A 19066-nucleotide genomic window follows, 5' to 3' on the forward strand; every position below is an offset into this window, starting at 1 on the left:
AGCTTTGAAATATTGAAAGTCTACCAATTTCTACATAAATAGTATGATGTTATTTTCAAGAAAAATCATTATTTTGCTGTATATCACAAGCCTGCAGTTCATATTTGCACAAGACAGATATGAAGATTGCATCATAATAGAGCTAAAATTGGACTAAAACTTGAGGGGGTCCGCGAGGGTCCGTGACGGTCAAAAGGGGTCCGCGAAGCCAAAAAGGTTGAGAACCACTACCCTAACGGGCTAGGCGAGACCGAAGAACGTATTCGCCATCTGATTAGTGCTACATTGTGATTGAGCAGAGTGTAAAACGGCTTTCTATACTTGCTACCGATATTATCCAATAAACAAGTTAGCCAACACCGCAATCGCACGCATTTGGTTTTCATAATACAATATGTACATGTCAAATCAAGATGGATTCCGTACGCCTGGTACAATTTTACATTAGACAGCGATGAATTCTTTATATCAATTTCAAGGTTGAAGAAGCATCATTCGCGGACTGCCTACGTGCAGTGTATCATTCTTGATGTTATGTCGTAGCGGATCAAGCTCACAGAAGAGAGTCACGAAACATTCAGAAACGGAAAGCTAAATATTACGAGGAAACCTTTGTTACAAAGAAAGTACTATTCTTGAGATTGTCTCGCTTACTATTGATTTTGGTATGCCTCCAGTGCCACGCGTAGAGTGTTCCGTAGTTGAAATGCAAAGAATTTCAACCAAAGATGTTGTAACATCGCGAAAAATTGCACTATGTGAAAAAGGTTAAACAGTGCAGAACCTACCAAGTTGTGAACGTGAACCTCCAAATTTGTGAGGTTCACAGACAGAACGCCAACGAGAACCTCACGTTCACTCCATCCCTATACTTGCAGGGCTTTCTTAGTCTTACACCAATCCTCCATGCTATTCCGGTAATTCTGAGCGATAAGCGATGAAGTCATGTATACCAGTGCTACTAATTAGGGATTGAACCCACGACCTTCCGATCAAGAAGCCGGAGAATATGCACAGTGTCCAATAAAGTGATCTTATGGATCATGTCGAATCGAGCTTTTCCCGACATTTATGGATTGTCCCTTGAGTTTATGATTACCAGGACCGTAACTGCCGCACCCCGACCCCGGGGCGAGCTCGAAGGGGGCCCAAAATTAGTTCGTGAATTAACATAAATCATCGAGTATTTTTTGAAAATTTATACAACGTTATCAATTTTTTTTTCGCGCGTTGCGCACAATTTAATGTTGTCAAATATCCTAATTATTGGGTAATTATTGTGGGGCTGACGAAGTGCTGTTACGGTCCTGATGCTTACAACCCTTGTAGCGCCAATGACTACATCGAAACAGCTTTCGCTATTTGTATGTATATTGTCTTCCGTGTATTGTATATTTTGATTTTCTCTCGTCACTTGTTATGACTACGGGTACAGCTGACTTTGCCCAATGTTCGTTTTTAATATTGTATTATTACGTCATACTTTGCCAATTTGGTTTTCGTTTGAATCTCTTTCTGTATGCTTGTTATCGTGTCGTTAACTCGCGATAAGGGGGACACGAAAAGTCCTGGAGGTAATAAATTCTTTACTGCAGTGAATGTAGTTGTGAAATCAATACTCAGATTCTAACATTATGTGCGAAAACAACTAATTTACATACACGAGGGTGAAATTTTGTCAAAATTAATTTTTCATCATTAAAAAATGTCAAAATTTGAATTTTTACGTCAAAATGTTACGTTTTTTAGTTAAAAAATCGCCTACGTATAACTAATTGTAAATTTGAAGAAATGAAGATCTGAGATGAAATGAATCTTACCAGATGTATCATAATCGCTACAGTGCTCGTAGCGTGCGGAGAGTGGAACGCAGGTACGTCACTGTCATTCAAACATTTCTCAAATAGAGGTGTTAGCACTGTATTGTGATAGAAGCAGGTGGCTTATAAACTTCCATTTAAACTTCAATTGGTAGAAACGTGGTTGGATATTTTTTGTTAGATATATTTTGCACTGGAAAATGATTTTCACAAAGTGTTCCGCGAACGACGGTCTGCGAGAAGTTTACGAATCCGTTGGCTATTTCATGAGATTATTTTGAAACTCATTGCGTCAGACTGACGCTAAATTTTTCATACACCTTCTAAAAACCTATGTTCGATAACGTTGACATAAACTGTAAACCGATTGGGCACAAACAAAACATGACTAAATAACAGACTGCTCGGACCTATTGTAAAATTTGCTTAACTTTACTTATAACTTGAAAGTCAGGCGAATTTATGAATTTACGAAATGCAGTAATGTCAATACAACTTTCGTCATAACTTTTGATGATGGGTATCATCGGACACACTCCTAGCGAAAAGAGTAAGTATTCACACCCAAATGCACAAAAGTATGGTACACGAAAACAGAAACTAACGCAGAATTAATCGGGGTCATCGTACCGACCTGTATATCTTCCTACGGTACTACGTGCATGCATAATTGGGATTAACATGCCGTTTTCGATTCACATTGCAGTATAATACTAAGGTAAGTTCAGGTTTTGTGTCCCATGGGTGTACTGTATGGTTACCATATAGTCCTCCCGGGGCATATACGATAGCCTAAGTTATCGTAGCCCCCGGTCCGCCTGTATGAGTATTTGTACTCCGTTTCCAGGAATTGAAAAATGTCGTTCAAGAACGCTAAAATGTCCTCTTTTATAGCTTTGACAGCCGGGCGATTGTACAGGCACAAGTTAAAACGCCATAAATTACCCGAAATCAGAAATCTGGACGTTGTAGCAGCAGTCTAGCTGGAGTCGAGTCAACATAACAGTATCACGTTAGAGCGGGTCTTTCGGGAGTAGAGTTGGTAGAATTACTTTATTTTCTTTAGTAAACACAGCTGCATTTCCTGTAAAGATTGTCAAATTAACCGGTTTCTCTTCCGATGCCATAGATTGTGTGATTGGTAAAATGCTTCCTCTTGTCCGGACCTCAATATATGGTAACCATTGTTTATTTGTTTGTGGTATTCATGGTGTTTGCCGACTACAACTTATTTACTCAATTTTAATTTTTCGATTTTCCATTTCCTGACATCTCCATTATGAGATTTGCTTCATATCTATATATAGAATTTGTGCTATGCGGCAATGCAATACGATGAAATACGCCGCAAACTAACGTCAGATGAGATTTGTGTCGAAAATGGGAGCACTTGCAAATTTTCATTCGCACGCATTATGAATGTTGTTGGGTGATGACTACAAAAAGGCTTTTACTTCAGTCCAGGCCTAATCATGGCACCTCATATTGCTTTCTAGTCTTTGTTGCCTTAAAATCTGCTTGACTATTACATAATAAGGTCTCTCCTTTTGCTTGTGACCTCTGGTGACAAATGAGGAAGTAAGTCGGAAATGAGGACAGCAGTTAGAAAGTACAATGTAGTTTTATAATTGTGAGTTTCTCTGGCCTATCATGTACCAGTTAAGACTAGGCCGAGGATTCCCAAGGGCTCCATAGACCTCTGGTTGATAAACCCTGACGACAATGGAGATTTGCAGTTTTATGCATAAGACAATAACTTTTACACACATTACCGGCGAGACATCTTTGAACATAACAAACGGGATTATAACAGATGGATATCGCATTGGGAGTTCTTAATACAACTTGTTCAGTAACCTGTAACGATGGGTACTATATAAGCGGGGAGGTTACAAGTGTCGGGATTCCTGGATCAAATGATACAAACAATGATTGTCGGTATAGCCTGAATATATTGGAATCGCGCAAATGTACTAGAAAAGCCGTCATTTGTGAGACGCACACGATTCCAACTTGGTATTTCTGTATGGAACGCATCACTTTCCTATGCGTTTCGAATTGGTACGGGTAGCAACGACACTACTCTACTATATTATAATCGATAAATCCAAGTCACACTGAGTCGCGCAAAGCGTGAAGAATTTTTTTAAGTAGGATTAAAATCTCTCAGAGATTTCAGAACCAATTCAGATTGCATATTAACGACCGCCAACACACGCTACTATAAATATGTGTAGGCGGCCGTATAATAGGCCTTATAATTACTTTTTTGCGGCTGCGTGCGGCCGTATGTCCGCAGGTTGACCACTTCTGGCCGAATCGAAATAGAAACAAACAAGGCTGCAACGTATGGGAAATACTAAAAAATAATCAGGGCTTGAGGTTCCCGTACCACTATCTAGGACAGTGATTCTCGATGACAGTGAAACTCGATCTCGAGTCCCTCTGGCTACGACCCTGCAATAATTATGTACAGTGCAATAATTAATATTATCTGGTAGGAAGTACCAATTCAAAATGTTGGAGCTATCGGAGCTACCAAGAATAATTATAGACAAACATCGCAAGCTGAACGCGTGTTAATTACATCCTGTCCTGCTCCAGAAGGAGCCCAAAAGACCATTACCAACTGTTGAATGATGAGGAGAAACATTTGCTGATGACATCACAAAAGAAATGTAATTTACAAGCTACGTATAGTTGATATGAACAAAAACATTGTACTATATCGCACATCCGGTCAACCTGTTCTGAAGCATGAGCTTGTTTATCTATTGTGATGCGAGTCTGGTACACCCCAGTACACCCCATCCGAGTGGTACACCATTTAAACATTATGGTAAACCCTAGGGTGTAGGGTACACCCGGTTGAAGAACCCTGCATTATTTCATCCTAAAGAAAATGAATTTCACAGCTATTACCTGCGAGACATCTCCGAACTTACCGAACGGAGAGATAGCAGACGGGTGCAAAAGTGGAAGTCTAATATTCACGACATGTCCAGCAACCTGTAATAATGGATACTACATCGGAGGGAATGAGGAGGTCCAATGTGTTTACGTACCTGGATCCAATGATACAAAAAATGTAGGCGAATGGAACTACGGCGGCACAACGTGTACAGGTAACCAATATACAAGCAATAGAATTCGGAATATTTTATTCAATATAATCCATAATCCCCTCCTACGTGTTCGAAGACTGTCCATATGATCCTTATCGCTATCCAATCCACTTTAAAATGTTCTTACAAAAATCCAATAGAACGAACTGGGCCCAGCTGTACGTTGGAATCTCAGAAATCATAGTAAGCGATATCGATCCACCAGGTATAACATATCCACTGTCCATATATGTCCATGTCCATACACCACAAATACTAAACCACAACTACGCCATCGTGGCTTATTCCACAAAATTATAGAGCCGAAGAAAATCTATGCATATAATATTTTGAAAAAATAATGAATGCTTGGTTTTTCTATATCTGCAAGCCTGCCTGATATTGATTCCGCACGAACGCGTTTGAAAGTAGGATCAACTCGTCGGCATTCACTTCCGAACGCAAAATATTACTTCGGATTTACCAAATATTGATTTGGACATCCCCGTTCGCTATTTAGCGTGCATATGTTGAAGGCCATCGAGTCTGACTGACGCTAAATTCGGCATTCATTCGATACCCGTGTATAGGACACTCATGAGTTGAATGTTTTCAAAATGTTCATGAACGTAAAATCATGCAACGACATGGTGCTTCGAGTGATTGGAAATTTAATTACTCAATTTAGAGCGATATGTGGGGAAGTGGGGAATTTCCCAAATACCTATATTGGTAATAAATGGTAGTAATTAGGAATATTGTGAACGTGAGGTTCATCTTCTCGTTCTGGTTGTGAACCTCAATAATTTAGAATAATTCACGTTCACAACAGAACCTCGGTAGGTTCTGCACTGTGAACCTTTTTCATATATTACAGTTTTCACTTCATTATAACATCTTTGCATGAAATTTATTGCATTTCAACTGCGGCCACTCTATGCATGGTGCTGGTAGCATAAAAACCAACACCAAACAAGCATGCACCTTGACAATCCCAAAGATTTTACTTGATTTGTTGCAAAAGTTTGCTCGAAATATCCAGATTTCCGCTTGTGAATATCTAGTGACTCTCTGCTGTGAGATGGACCTGCAATCACACATCATCAGGAGCAAAATACACTACATGTAGTGTCAGCGAATTAGGCTTATTCAATCCATCAATCGAATTGATATAGTTTTCTGATGTAAAAAAAAATCTAGCCGGGTACGGGTTCAATCTTGACCTCATATGTTTATTGTATCTTAAAAGCCAAATCCGTGCGATTGGGCTGCTGGCTACTGCTGTATAACTTGTTGATGGCGTAATATCGGTCACAAGTATAGAAACAATGTACACTCTGCTCAATATCAACGTAGCAATACCCAGACGCCGAATACATTGTCCTGTCTGGCCTAGAACGTCGGGGCGTAAGCTTATATCCTCTTGCCAGTCGTCGTCGAAATTGTTGGCAGAGCGAAGGAAGATATTGATTTTATGGGATTATTATATTATTGGATTGCCTCAGTTGATACATTTGGCAACGTTTAAAACGTCAATATGTACTTCAGCATTGTGGCATTATGTGGCCCGAGACGTCGCTAGGTATAGTGTACTGTGCAGTGTACATCAGAGGTCTCAAACTCAGATGTGCTCGCGGGCTAGTTTTCCAGTTTTGACGACGCCGCGGGCCGCAGAATTTTTTATAGGTATTCTATGTCTTTCCAAGTAGGCCTTATTTGGTGGGAATGAATTGTCCTATTGAAAGTGAGCCGATCCAGCAGACTAGCAGTAAACACACATCGTCAAAATGTGATTTACTCTTGTATCAATTTAGGCATGGCACGAAAAGAATCATCACATTTATAGTTTATACCTATTTGAATAGAATTGTTGTTGTACTTAATATATATTAATTATAAGATATAGACACCATATGGGTGGACAAAGTATGATGCCATCATAAAAGCTATCGGGTTATAATTTTGCAGCTACTATGAATATTTTGAATTTAACAGATTGATAATAGAGACTGATCCTGGTATCAAAACATTTTTAGGTTGAGCATTGTAATTCCAATCCAGGATTCGGGTATACTTCTGATAAGTAGGCCTAGGCTATTTATTAATCTTAAGGCCAAATATCTTCAAATAATATAAATATATTAACGAATGTGTCCTAGTGATTGAAATGTCGGAACGCCGGACGGCCCATTGTTGTTACATCTATGGAGCGTACCATTGCCTTTAAGTAACCTTACATAATAACATGGTTTAACGAACAAAAATGTATAACTAACAGATTGCCAATGGTTTCCATAACTACTTGCTAAGATAACGAAATACCAAGCTGCGACCTTCTCATCTATTACTGTTCCCCTGATACGCGATTAGTTGTGTTGCGTCCATGGTTCTAACAAATTCACGGCATTCCGAGTCACTCCGAGTTCAGTCGAGTCATTTTCATTTTGCCATCGAGTTAGCCCGAGTCTGAGTATTTCTAAGAAAGCTCGCGTCCGAGTCAAACTCACAAATTTCAGTCACGAATCGTCTAAGGGTCAGGTTTTGTCATCATGAATTGGAGATGTGACGAAATAGTGAATCTTCCACTGCATGGTAGCGCTTGCATTTGATTTGATAGTGAAGTTTGATGAATAGTTCCAGGCTTTCGGAGCAATATAAGAGGGAATTTTCACTTTATATTGTCAAAATAATAAAAATCTAAAATGTCGTCGCGGGCCTCGTGTTTGAGACCTCTGGGTACATTGATATAGCCTATCACTTCAGTGAAATGTTGGGTTGGAATTAGCAATATGACGTCACTTGACGTCATGAGGTTCACACCATCCCTAGTAGTAATGTCAGTACAGCGTGCCTCATAATCTGTAACTACGGGTATCATCGAGGGGACAAATACATGCCAACATGCAGTGTTTGCGACTAGGCGAGTAGTACAAATACTGCTGGAAAATGAGATGCTGATACTACATTAAACATATTAGTTGTTGTCTAATTCTACGCAGTAAATAGATATTACATGAAACCGAGTATTGTTATTTTTCAAAATATTTGTTTTAACGACATGGGTAAATATTGATAAGATTCATTGAAGACTTGACTACCAACTGATATGTTATTTTTATTCCTCAATTTTTAATTTCACGTTTGTTGAGATCGTGATATTTCGATGTCCTTACATTTATATATAGAGATCAGAGAATTCGCAATATTTTATTTAATAGAAAATAAATTTCACAGCCATTACCTGCGAAACATCTCCGAATGTACTGAACGGGATCATAGCGGATGGATGTGGTAGTGGTAGTCTCTTAAATACAACATGTACAGTAACTTGTAATGATGGTTACTATATTAGCGGGGAAGAAGAGGTCACGTGTATCGATACCCCTGGATCAAATGATACAAACAGTGAAGGAGAATGGGACTACGGCGGCACAATGTGTACAGGTATCCTACAAACAATGAAAAGTCGCATTGTTTTATTCAATATATAATCAATTCCACAGCCATTACTTGCGAAACATCACCGAATGTACTGAATGGGACCGTATCGAATGGATGTGGTAGTGGAAGTCTCGTAGATACGACATGTACAGTAACTTGCAATGATGGCTACTATATTAGCGGAGATGAAAAGGTTACGTGTATCGATACGCCTGGATCAGATGATACTAACAGCGAAGGAGAATGGAACTACGGCGGCACAATGTGTACAGGTAGCCTACAAACAATGGAGAAGTCGCACTACTTCATTCAATATATAATCAATTCCACAGCCATTACCTGCGAAACATCACCGAATGTACTGAATGGGACCATATCGAATGGATGTGGTAGTGGAAGTCTCGTAGATACGACATGTATAGTAACTTGCAATGATGGCTACTATATTAGCGGGGATGAAAAGGTTACGTGTATCGATACGCCTGGATCAGATGATAATAACAGCGAAGGAGAATGGGACTACGGTGGCACAACATGTACAGGTAGCAAGCACAATTGATTAGTTATTTTGATGTTGCTATAATCAGAGTACTATGTTCACTATTCTCGGTGTACTGAAATAATAGTTATAAAATGAATTCTACAGCCATTACATGCGATACATCTCCGTTCGTTTCGAACGGGATTATAGGAGATGGATGTGACAATGGTAGTTCCCTAGATGTAGCATGCCCAATAACCTGTAATAATGGTTACTATATTAGCGGGGATGAAGAGGTGACGTGTGTCGATAAACTTAAATCAGATGATACGAACAGTGAAGGAGAATGGGACTACGGTGGCACACATTGTACAGGTAAAATCTTAATTATAAACACGACATGGGGGTATGGTTCTCCTCATACTTGCTTATATTCTGTCCAATTGTACCGGTGTTATATTGTATTTGAAATATTACACTGTGGCTGTTTGCGTGTTTTGAAATATATACAGAATGTCCGAGTACAAACTTCAGGTCATATAAAGCCATTGACACTTTCGAATTCCGAATTTCGAACGCCGACCAATAAAAGAGTTGGAAATTTTAATAACGGTCAGATATTGCCTCACACACAATCATATAGTCGGAAATGACGAGCAATAAAGACCGCCACATTCGCCGCCTTAGTGTGAAGATTCATTTGCATTTGCAAATAGACTGGAAGACGAAAAACTTCGTCCCACGCTAAGTTGCTGCTATTGATACAGACATGGTATCGTATATACGACAACCTAAATAGTCTGTAAATAACATTCATTAAAGTAAGTTTTCCCCCCATGCTTAATGAACGCGGTGACCTCCCATGCAGGCGATATGTATGACAAGAAATCATGTTTGTGCGTGTATGATATTAGTTCTTTTGGGATTGTATGCACTCATATTTCAAGAATATATACAGGCCAATGTGACTTTGAATTGAATGGCCGACGTCCGAAACAATGCTCAAAATACACTATTTGTTGTACAATTATGGCCCATTATTTGGGATCGTAAATTCTATTATCTCGAAGATGTACCCGAAGATCGATTCAGGCATGCGTGGTAGCCAATACCGACCACAGTCAGCCAGGTTATTATGACCGCAGTCATAAGGGGGCGCGAAAGCGGATTTATCCGCAATATATCCGCTAATGGAATTAAACATATAGATAACGTAAAATGAAATCGTAATCTAGTAAATAAATGCACATTAAGCAATAAAATGTGACTCAGAATCACGAGTAATATTCGATTTTAACGGGATTCGACTGTATATATCTTATTTTATTTAGGTCCTGGCAAGTCTTACGCATGGATTGCTGCGATTATAGTACCCATTGCCCTCATCGCGATTACGCTGATTGGATATTATTTCTTTGGAAGGTATAGCCGATATCTGACTATGTTACCGAATAAGTTCGCACGCATCTATCGCAAATTTATTATTCTTGCCCGCCATTGCAGATCGACGCAGGGATCTCGAAAGAAAAGTAACGGTGGAAAGCAGGCCGGTGTGATTGGTTTGGACACGACATATGGTATTATATATATACTTTATCCGCTACAAACTGTAACCGAATTTATTAAACCAATTAACAGAAAATGTGCAGCGTGGTGACCTGTATGAAACCGTAATACACGAAGACAAGTATGAAAACGTAATAGACGAAGACAAGTATGAAACCGTAATAGACGAAGACAACATCAGCTGATGCTATAGCAATGTGTGTGTATCTTGTCACCGACTTCATCAAGTGGCTCCCTAAGTCCGGCATTCAATGGTGTGCTCTTCATATCCCACCACGGCTCATGAAACATGATATTATATGACGCTATACAATACAGTTACAGTGTTATAAGTGAATAGTATATTTATATTGAAATGAACCCGATTCAACCCGTTTCAATATGAATATACTATTTAATTGTATATTGAAGTTCTATACCTCCAAGAAGCTCTTCAAGTGTTATAAGCCTTGACGTGCTGCGATATCTCTTCCGCAATAGCCTAGTTTCGCTTTCTTTTTCTATACTGTCTTCTTTACTTTCCTTCAGTGTGCATGCCTCCTCTTTACATCGCCTAGGCCAAGGTGGGTGTCTGATTCCATAGACAAATCCAAGTCGCTTCGACATCTTCCTGTCTATTCATTGTATCGCATTTTTGTGGTGTATCGAACTGATAAAATTGCGAATGAACCAATGATGATGATGGTGATGATGAATTATGATACTCGCTATCCTCCCAGATCCGTGTTGAGCAAGCTTATAGGCTACACGCTTTTCTTCCTCGGACATGATTAGTGCGGAATCATGATTTGAATGGATTGTGGATATCGAGAATCTATACTGTGTTTAACATTTGTATTACAGCTATGTTTTTAAATCTATACGTTATAATTCAAAGGAGTAAAATTCTCAGTTAACCTAATAGACCCAATAGGAAGGAGAATGATTTTTTTTTCAGAAAGTGCCATAAGTCTTGTTGTTTGTGGTTAGGTTCAGAGCTGTAATCATCCTTCATTGTACCATATAGACAGGCAGGGAAGTCAGATTTGAGCTCGAAAAATAGTACAATTTATCTAGTGTTGATTTGTCCTTTGTCGTGTGTCCATCCCGTCCAATTTAAGCCTCCCAGTCTGGTTAGTGGTTTGGATGCAGTTAGTGAACTGATATAATTGTCGCGGTGGATGCCAGCTTAAAAGATATAGGCCATATATACTATGGGTATATATAGATATAGCCTATATATAGAAAAAGGCCATATATACTTGAATGTATGAACAATAAACATCTCTGGTCCGATCGGTTTCATTTGTTTTTATGTAAGTTCGATTTCATACTCATCCCATAGATAGAGCTTGCAAATTAGCGATCCGTATACGAGATTATGCCAGGATAATTACAATCGTGAGTTTCCGCGCTACACATACACGCTTTATTTCCAGGATATTTCAAGCTCTATACAAATCTTTTAAATGTAATACAAAAATCAATATTCGCAGCGAAGTGAAAGCTCGAACCGCGATGCGTAATCAGTAGGGCGATTTTTCTAACCTAAAATACGGAAGATTTTGACCTAAAAATCAAAACTTTGACATTTTTTGGCCTTAAAAAACTATATTTTGATCAAATTTTGACTCCTTGTATGTAAATTAGGTGTTATTTTCCCACTTGGTATTGGAATTGTACTAGTTATCTTCATTTCTGGTTGCAACTGTCAGTCCTTACGAAGTAGTTTGGCCTATGGAAAAACGTTTTGGACTTTAAAACTGAAAATTTTTGCACGAAAAAACTATATTTTCACGAAATCTGGACCTATGAAGAATTCCAGTAGTTACATCACGCATTATGGTAGAAATACTAAAAATTTGTTGTAATACAACGAAAGATACTTTCTTACATTCTCAGGTAAAAATTGTATGTCGTTACTAAGTAGCTTGTCAGTTAGTATATTGCGGTACGTTGAGCATAACATCAAGTCAGCCTATTTGTTTCATTTGCCCGTTTATGATTCACAATGAGCAGACAATGTGGCGTCTACATCGGTAGGCCTATAAAGTAGGCTACAAGCTGTAAAATGTCAGGTGATAAGTTCATCCATAGCCTTTATATAGGCCGTGGTTCATCGACAGTGCAAACATTTATGATCCAAATGAAATGCGGGTAGCAAAAAGAAAATTTACTTTGTAAACAAATTTGACAGTTTTTTGTCCTAAGGCTACAATTTTAACAAAATATTGACTTATGTCAAACAAAAAACGCCTTAGTAATCAAAGTCTCTTGTTGGCAATGCTTGGCTATGATTACGATACGTCCTCTTTGAGGAGGATTTGTCCTCTTTTTTGACTTTTTTGGAAAGTGTTCTCAGAGGACGCCTAAAAGTCCTCTTTCCTGATAATTTGTCCCATTTTTTGAAAATTATGGTTAAATGTAGGTGAAAATTCGACTGAGATACACGAAACCAGTACTCAAGTAACGTTCCGGCGGGTATTGGTAGAGTCGAGTCGCAAAGTTGACTTTTATTTATTTTTTGTCAAAAAGTGTCGTCTTTTCAGGTTCCCAAAATATGGTAACCTTACTTGGCTTACTTTTACCTAACTATACTCGTGAGTAACTGTGTGCAATACATGCATATGTATGTAACTCGCATCATACGAACAACTCGGAATATAGCTGCATTGCCGGACTAGTATGTTTGACGAACACATGTATGGACGAATAATTATGTGTTCGAAATTACTAATTTACCGCTATTCATTTGCATAGAATGGATTTTCTTGTTTCTGCTTATACTCAAGTAATTTGTTTGACTGCCCTGGACAAACATCATTTGTACAGAAAAGCGAAATATTCTACAGCAAGGGTAACCAACCTTTTGGAAACCAAGACCTACTTCTTGGGAACTGAATAATGCGACGGGCTACCAGTTACTCCAGCCGCTGAAACCCTTCTCCGCTTCGATTTTCAAAACTCTTTCATTTTAATATTTACTGCTTCCACCGCGTACGATTCAGTTGGCTCTTGCGGGTTACCGGTGGGCGTGGTCACCGTGTTGGTGACCCCTGTGCTACAGCTTGATACACTTCGCCAACTACCGCAATCGAGTATGTTCGCCATGTCTGCCAAAATACCAATATTCACCCTTGAAAATTATAAAGACGGAGTTAAATGCAAGGGGTCGCTGTCCAAACGGGAGTGAGGGGAATTTGATGCGATACCAGAAGAATATCCAATATTCGGTTGAACATGCTGACGTTTGACAGGAGCTGTTTAGGCCTATATTGCAGTCAAAGCATTCATAAATATGATACAGACAGTTGACAGTTGCGCTAAGCCGATTCGACTAAGTAAAGTCAATATAGTAGTAGTTTTTAGTAGTAGTTTAGTAGTAGTAGTAGTTTCAAAATATTTTTTTCTTCATAAGCTATTCTTCCATGTCCATCATCACTATTCCTCATAAGCTGAGTGGGCAACAGCATTCCATCGAGGGAGAATCAGCTGATATGAATGTGCGATGTAGGCCTATATACTGCCTGACTCAGACCCAGACACTGCCAAGACCAAGACGCTTGGAAAACGGCTTATTAGGGCTTCCGCGCAAGATCAAGCCTTACGAGGAGATAGTCTTCACCGTGTCTTGCTATCCCCAATATGGATTCCTTAGTCGCTGAAAAGCGTTATCATGTATGTGTACAGCTCATAGTTCAAAATAAAAGGAACGTAAGGTCATGATATGTTGGTTGCATTGGTATTTCTATAATATAATATTACTTGTTTTGTTGTAACTACGGCCATCGCCCATGTTAGATAGCACAGCGTTGTATCGACGTAAAGCTTCAAAAACGTGGTGGCTAAAATGTGTAGCCTGTTTTGTCTCGATATTGCTTTCTCGTGGCCCGCGATCCGTTTTGAGTTGGCGAACCCTGCTGTATAAAGTCAGGATTTTCTCTAGGTTACCACTTTTTCCTGCATTTTCGAAGGTATCGAACATTCTCAGCCCGTATAAAAACGTCAGATATATAGATCTGTCGGTAGATATACTTCAACCATCATGTGTAGGGTTGCATTTGAAACAAATGGTTGTTTAAAACACTTCGTTCAAAACATGTTAGTGTAAATACTTTCCAAAAACGTGTTGCACGAGCCTACGTGGTGCTCTGTGCCGTCACTGATCTCTTGAGGTATACCTTGGCGTATAAAAGTTTGTAATTGTAGAAGAAGAACAACCCCGTAGGTTTACTCTACATAATATATGCACCAAAGTCGCGAGTATAAATGTCAGGAAAATATATAGTGGAACTAGACTTTTTAAGTCCTTGTATGAGATTCGTCAACAATGTAGGTAGTTTCACATATTACTGTCATAATTTTATTCATTCTCCCCAACGTGTCCATATTAACCTGTAGAGCTGATGGACGGTGTCTTGGAAAATGTGGGTACAATATTAATGATGATGCATCTTCTGATTTTCATTAATCATTTTGCTGCATGGTGTTATTATTCCTTGACCTCCCATCATGATTGTCGATATAGTCTAAATATACTGGAATCGCCCAAACATATCAGAAAAACCGTCATTCGTGAGAATCACACAATTCTAACTTGGTATGTTATTATGGGACGGATCATCTTCCTGTGCGGTTCGCATTTGTACGGCGAGGCTCAGATTGCAATAACACTATTACGTTAAAAACAAAAAATCCAAGTCACCCTGAATCGTGCTAAGCGTGAAGAAAATTTTTCGGTTGAATTAGAATCTCTCAAAGATTTGGGAACTAATTCGTAAATTCATATTGGCGGCCGTCAACACACGCTTATTAAAATATGCAATATGCCGCATAATTATGGCATCACGACTGCATGCGACCGTAGGCCTACGTCCGCAGTTTGGACACCCCTGGCCTAATCGAAATGAGGATTAGGAAGACTGTAACGTATAGGATATGCTAAATCGTAAGCATAGGGCTCGAGGTCACCGGATCACCATCTAACACAGTAGTTCTCGAACTAGACCCCCGAGACCCCCTGCCTACGTCCGCATCACAAAAGGAATGTAATATACAAGCTGCATACAGTTGATATGAACATTGTACGAAATTGCATAACCGGTCGGTCAACCCGTTCTGAATCATAAACTGGCGTATTTATTATGATAAATAGTCATCGGTTCATTCCAATACTGATCGCCTATACACTAGGGCAGCGGTTCTCAACCGGGGGTCCGCGGACACCTAGGGGTCCGCGAAGCAATTTCAGGGGGCCCGCGAGACCTCTAAATTTTTAAAATGGTTGATAACCTAATTTTTATTTTATTTTTTAAGAAAGCATGAGGCAGTTTCGCACCACAACTGCTAAAACCTCATGACTCATATCATCATAATAATCGTCTGACATGAACTATCGTAGTGTTGAAAATCATTTTCATTGGCAATTTTTCAATAACCTACTGTTACGAACATATTGCTGTTTAGAGACGTTTTGTTTGGGTTTGTGGAAAAAATAAAAATATGGAGATAACGTCAATCAGGGTAACTTCGTAATGTCTGCGAAAACTTCTCGATGCGAAGTTGTCAGTCTCATAAAATTAGTGAACAGTCGTTTGAAATAAAAATTTCTGAAGTATTTCCCTAATTTGTCCCAATGCAGGGATTGAAACCTCGCCACGAAATCCATTTTATCCTGTGATATACATAACCACTATTTGAACTGCTTCTTGGAGGTACAGAACTTCAATATACAATTGAATAGTATATTCATATTGAAATCAACCCGAGTATTTTCGGTTGACACTCGTCATAAATCATACAATGATATACCTGCCCTTAAAGCTCGGCTATCGGATTTGGCACATTCTTTTTGCGGATTCCCTATCAACAAGGCTGTTTTTTATGAACATAACAAGTCGTTTCCTGACAGCCTTTCACAGGTTGGAAAACTTGGATCCATTCTTTGGCGCATAAAATTTGTCTATAATTTTAGATTAGGATTTCACTTTGACGGTAGAAACTCTCTGCGGCTCGTGATCCGTGTGTTACCCGTCCCTGCGCTAGATGCTGGACGTGATATGTTCATAAAATATATGTTTCTTCATTTTGGTGCCATAAATATATTGCGAGCACACCAAAATTATCGTCGGAAGCGTTATGCGTTAATATTGCATTAGCCTCCATCTATCTTTGCGGAAATGGTTTTCGGCACTCCTCGTTCATATCAAAACTATGACGCGGATTTTCAAGACACGACCACGTACTTCAAGAATTACAGCAGCAGAATTAGCTTTGAAATAATAAAAGTCTACCAATTTCAACATAAATGGTATGAGGTTATTTTCAAGAAAGATCATTATTTTGCTGTTTATCACAAGCCTTTGCACAAGGCAGATGAAGTTTGTACCATAATAGAGCTAAAATTTAACTAAAACTTGAGGGGGTCCGCGAGGGTCCGTGACGGTCAAAAGGGGTCCGCTAAGCCAAATAGGTTGAGAACCACTACACCCCACGCGAGTGGTACACCCTTTAAAAATTATGGTGCACCCTGGGGTGCACGATGCACCCGGTTGAAGAGCTCTGCGATATGGGATGGTTGGAACCCTAGAAATAGTCGGTTCAACAGCTATAGTACGTAGATTAAGAATAGATCATCGGTACGAAATGAATGTTCTGATGATGATGACCGCCGAACGTCACAATGCGGCAAGATGATGTATAGTCCTGGTTAAAGATATTTCTGGTCCGTATATGACTGGGGTTGGAAGCCTATTTCGTCAAAGGAGCTATATTTACCCTATATTCTCTTTTCGTGGATATCAATCCACTATGACGTCGCAATTGAATACGCGTGACGTCATGGCTTGAAAAAAAACATGTTTTACACAAGTGCCTTGTTTTAAACATGTTTGTTTGAAATTGATTTTTGTTATTTTTGTCAAGTAAATTAGTAGAGGAAATATAGTTACTGAAAATACAGTCAGTGACCAGCTGACTTCATGGCCTAATCTCACATCGCTGACCCCCTTTTTATGGTAAAGTTCCTCTCAATTTTTGATCATAACATTCCGTTTGTCAGGTTTCATTAGTAATTTATTTACTGGATATAAGCAATGATATATATACAATGATTGGAAACTGCCACGCCCCTTAACGCTATAAGATAGATTCCCTGCGAAATCAGTCCGTCGCGGGATATGCTTGAGTAGAGGTACGGGATTGCGTATGTCGACTGTGGGGGAGTGCTGCAATCGACCTTTCTGGCGTACTAATTCACTGATTTTCCGCAACTGGTTTAGTTTTTGTTGGATTCTTGAGCATAGCGAGGCAGTGCTGCATACTAGGATGTAATATAACTTTTAACAATGCACATTTATCAAAGTACCGACTAGCTGTGACGCATTTTAGCATCGGTTGCAACCATGCATGTACGACACAGCCTAAAAATTGTTAGATACTGTGGGTGAGCGTCAATATAGATGTGCAGAACCTAGAAGGATTGTTAAAAGAGGATTTTAAATTATTCTGGCAGCATTTACGTCACCTGAGATTTTAGAAGAGAAGGGTTGATTACGATAATTGTGTGAGCAACTAAGTTTTTTTTATATGGTATATATTGTAATATTGTGGGGCCGAATTCACCAAGGGCCGAGTTCACTGGCAACCATAGTATCAGTATAGCGATTGTAACTTCATAATATGAAATCGGAACTAACCGGAAACTATCATTGTACTGATTGGTAAAATGCTAACATATATAACTTTTTACCGGGTCAGGCCGTTGAATCCACATCAATGATGAGAATCGGCATTGTTCCAAACAATACTCCATTGGCAAAACAATGCACTAGAATGACATTGAGGAAAATCACTCCATAGTTGGTATTGTTCACATCGACCTGGCGTGATATGTCGTACTCCTCTCAATAGTTGAATCTTTCACACCGGGGTGTCCGAAATCGTCTACCAATGCCCAATTACTCAAAATATACCTGGTAAACGTTTTGGCACTTCTTTGATATAAACTACACGTTGTGAAGTGTTCCCCATGAATTACCTGTGAACTTGAGTACTCGTTAAGATTGATAGCTGGAAGGATTGTACAAAATAGATGATTTATGCATTTGCGAGCAACATTTTATGGCGTCTTATTCATTGAAAGGTTAGGAAATGATTTTGTAACCTTCGTCATTGTATAGTGTGTACGTCAATGGTATTTTATGTATAACCTACATACCTTTTCCCTATTTGCATCACGCTTTATGACCTGAGCATGAGCATTTGTGTGTACTCTGCCTCAAATACCCAGGTAATGCCTCAAATACCCAGGTTATTTTTCCAGCAATGTAACTCCACAATAACCTCCAATGCAAAATCTCTCTCTTGAATATGCTCATTGCTCATATATATTGCATATGCAGTAATACGGCTTGAATATTTACCGTGTTGCGTAGATACGAATATCATCAATTGATAAACGTTTCTATTAAATATACATCGGCTTTGAATTTTGTTTGGGGACCTCGTCGATCATTTATTCAATGATATATCTCCGTCATACCAAATATGGGATATGACATTGGAATTAATGGTATTTAAGTAAAATATTAGAAGAAATTATCAGGATGGTATATAATAATAAAATAAGGTGGTACTAGAATAAATGTTTATTCAGACGGTGTGAATCATATTCT

The 19066-nt window shown here is 39.0% G+C and overlaps 1 protein-coding gene across 2 annotated transcripts; it reads left to right on the forward strand.

The window, feature by feature from the left end:
- Nucleotides 1–236: 236 nt before the first annotated feature.
- Nucleotides 237–11229, forward strand: LOC145433157 (E-selectin-like). Of its 2 annotated transcripts, XM_080310112.1 has the most exons (9): nucleotides 237–1873; nucleotides 4736–4945; nucleotides 8159–8368; nucleotides 8428–8637; nucleotides 8698–8907; nucleotides 9012–9221; nucleotides 10178–10268; nucleotides 10350–10423; nucleotides 10485–11229. In XM_080310112.1, the coding sequence occupies exons 1-9, from the start codon at nucleotides 1810–1812 to the stop codon at nucleotides 10595–10597; spliced, it is 1392 nt and encodes a 463-aa protein (XP_080166238.1). In that variant the 5' UTR covers nucleotides 237–1809; the 3' UTR covers nucleotides 10598–11229. The 2 variants fall into 2 exon arrangements, with proteins under 2 accessions (XP_080166238.1, XP_080166239.1); XM_080310113.1 differs by lacking the exon at nucleotides 9012–9221.
- Nucleotides 11230–19066: the final 7837 nt, after the last annotated feature.

The sequence above is a fragment of the Botryllus schlosseri genome, chromosome 2 (genome assembly GCF_051294905.1).
Source record: "Botryllus schlosseri isolate E-star chromosome 2, Bs_hap1, whole genome shotgun sequence".
NCBI lineage: Eukaryota > Metazoa > Chordata > Ascidiacea > Stolidobranchia > Styelidae > Botryllus > Botryllus schlosseri.

Coding starts and splice junctions, on each gene's coding strand:
- LOC145433157 (XM_080310112.1), top strand. CDS start 1,810: ATGAATCTTACCAGATGTATCATAATCGCTACAGTGCTCGTAGCGTGC. Junction 4,946..8,158: donor CGGCGGCACAACGTGTACAG/GTAACCAATATA, acceptor TAAATTTCACAG/CCATTACCTGCGAAACATCT. Junction 8,369..8,427: donor CGGCGGCACAATGTGTACAG/GTATCCTACAAA, acceptor TCAATTCCACAG/CCATTACTTGCGAAACATCA.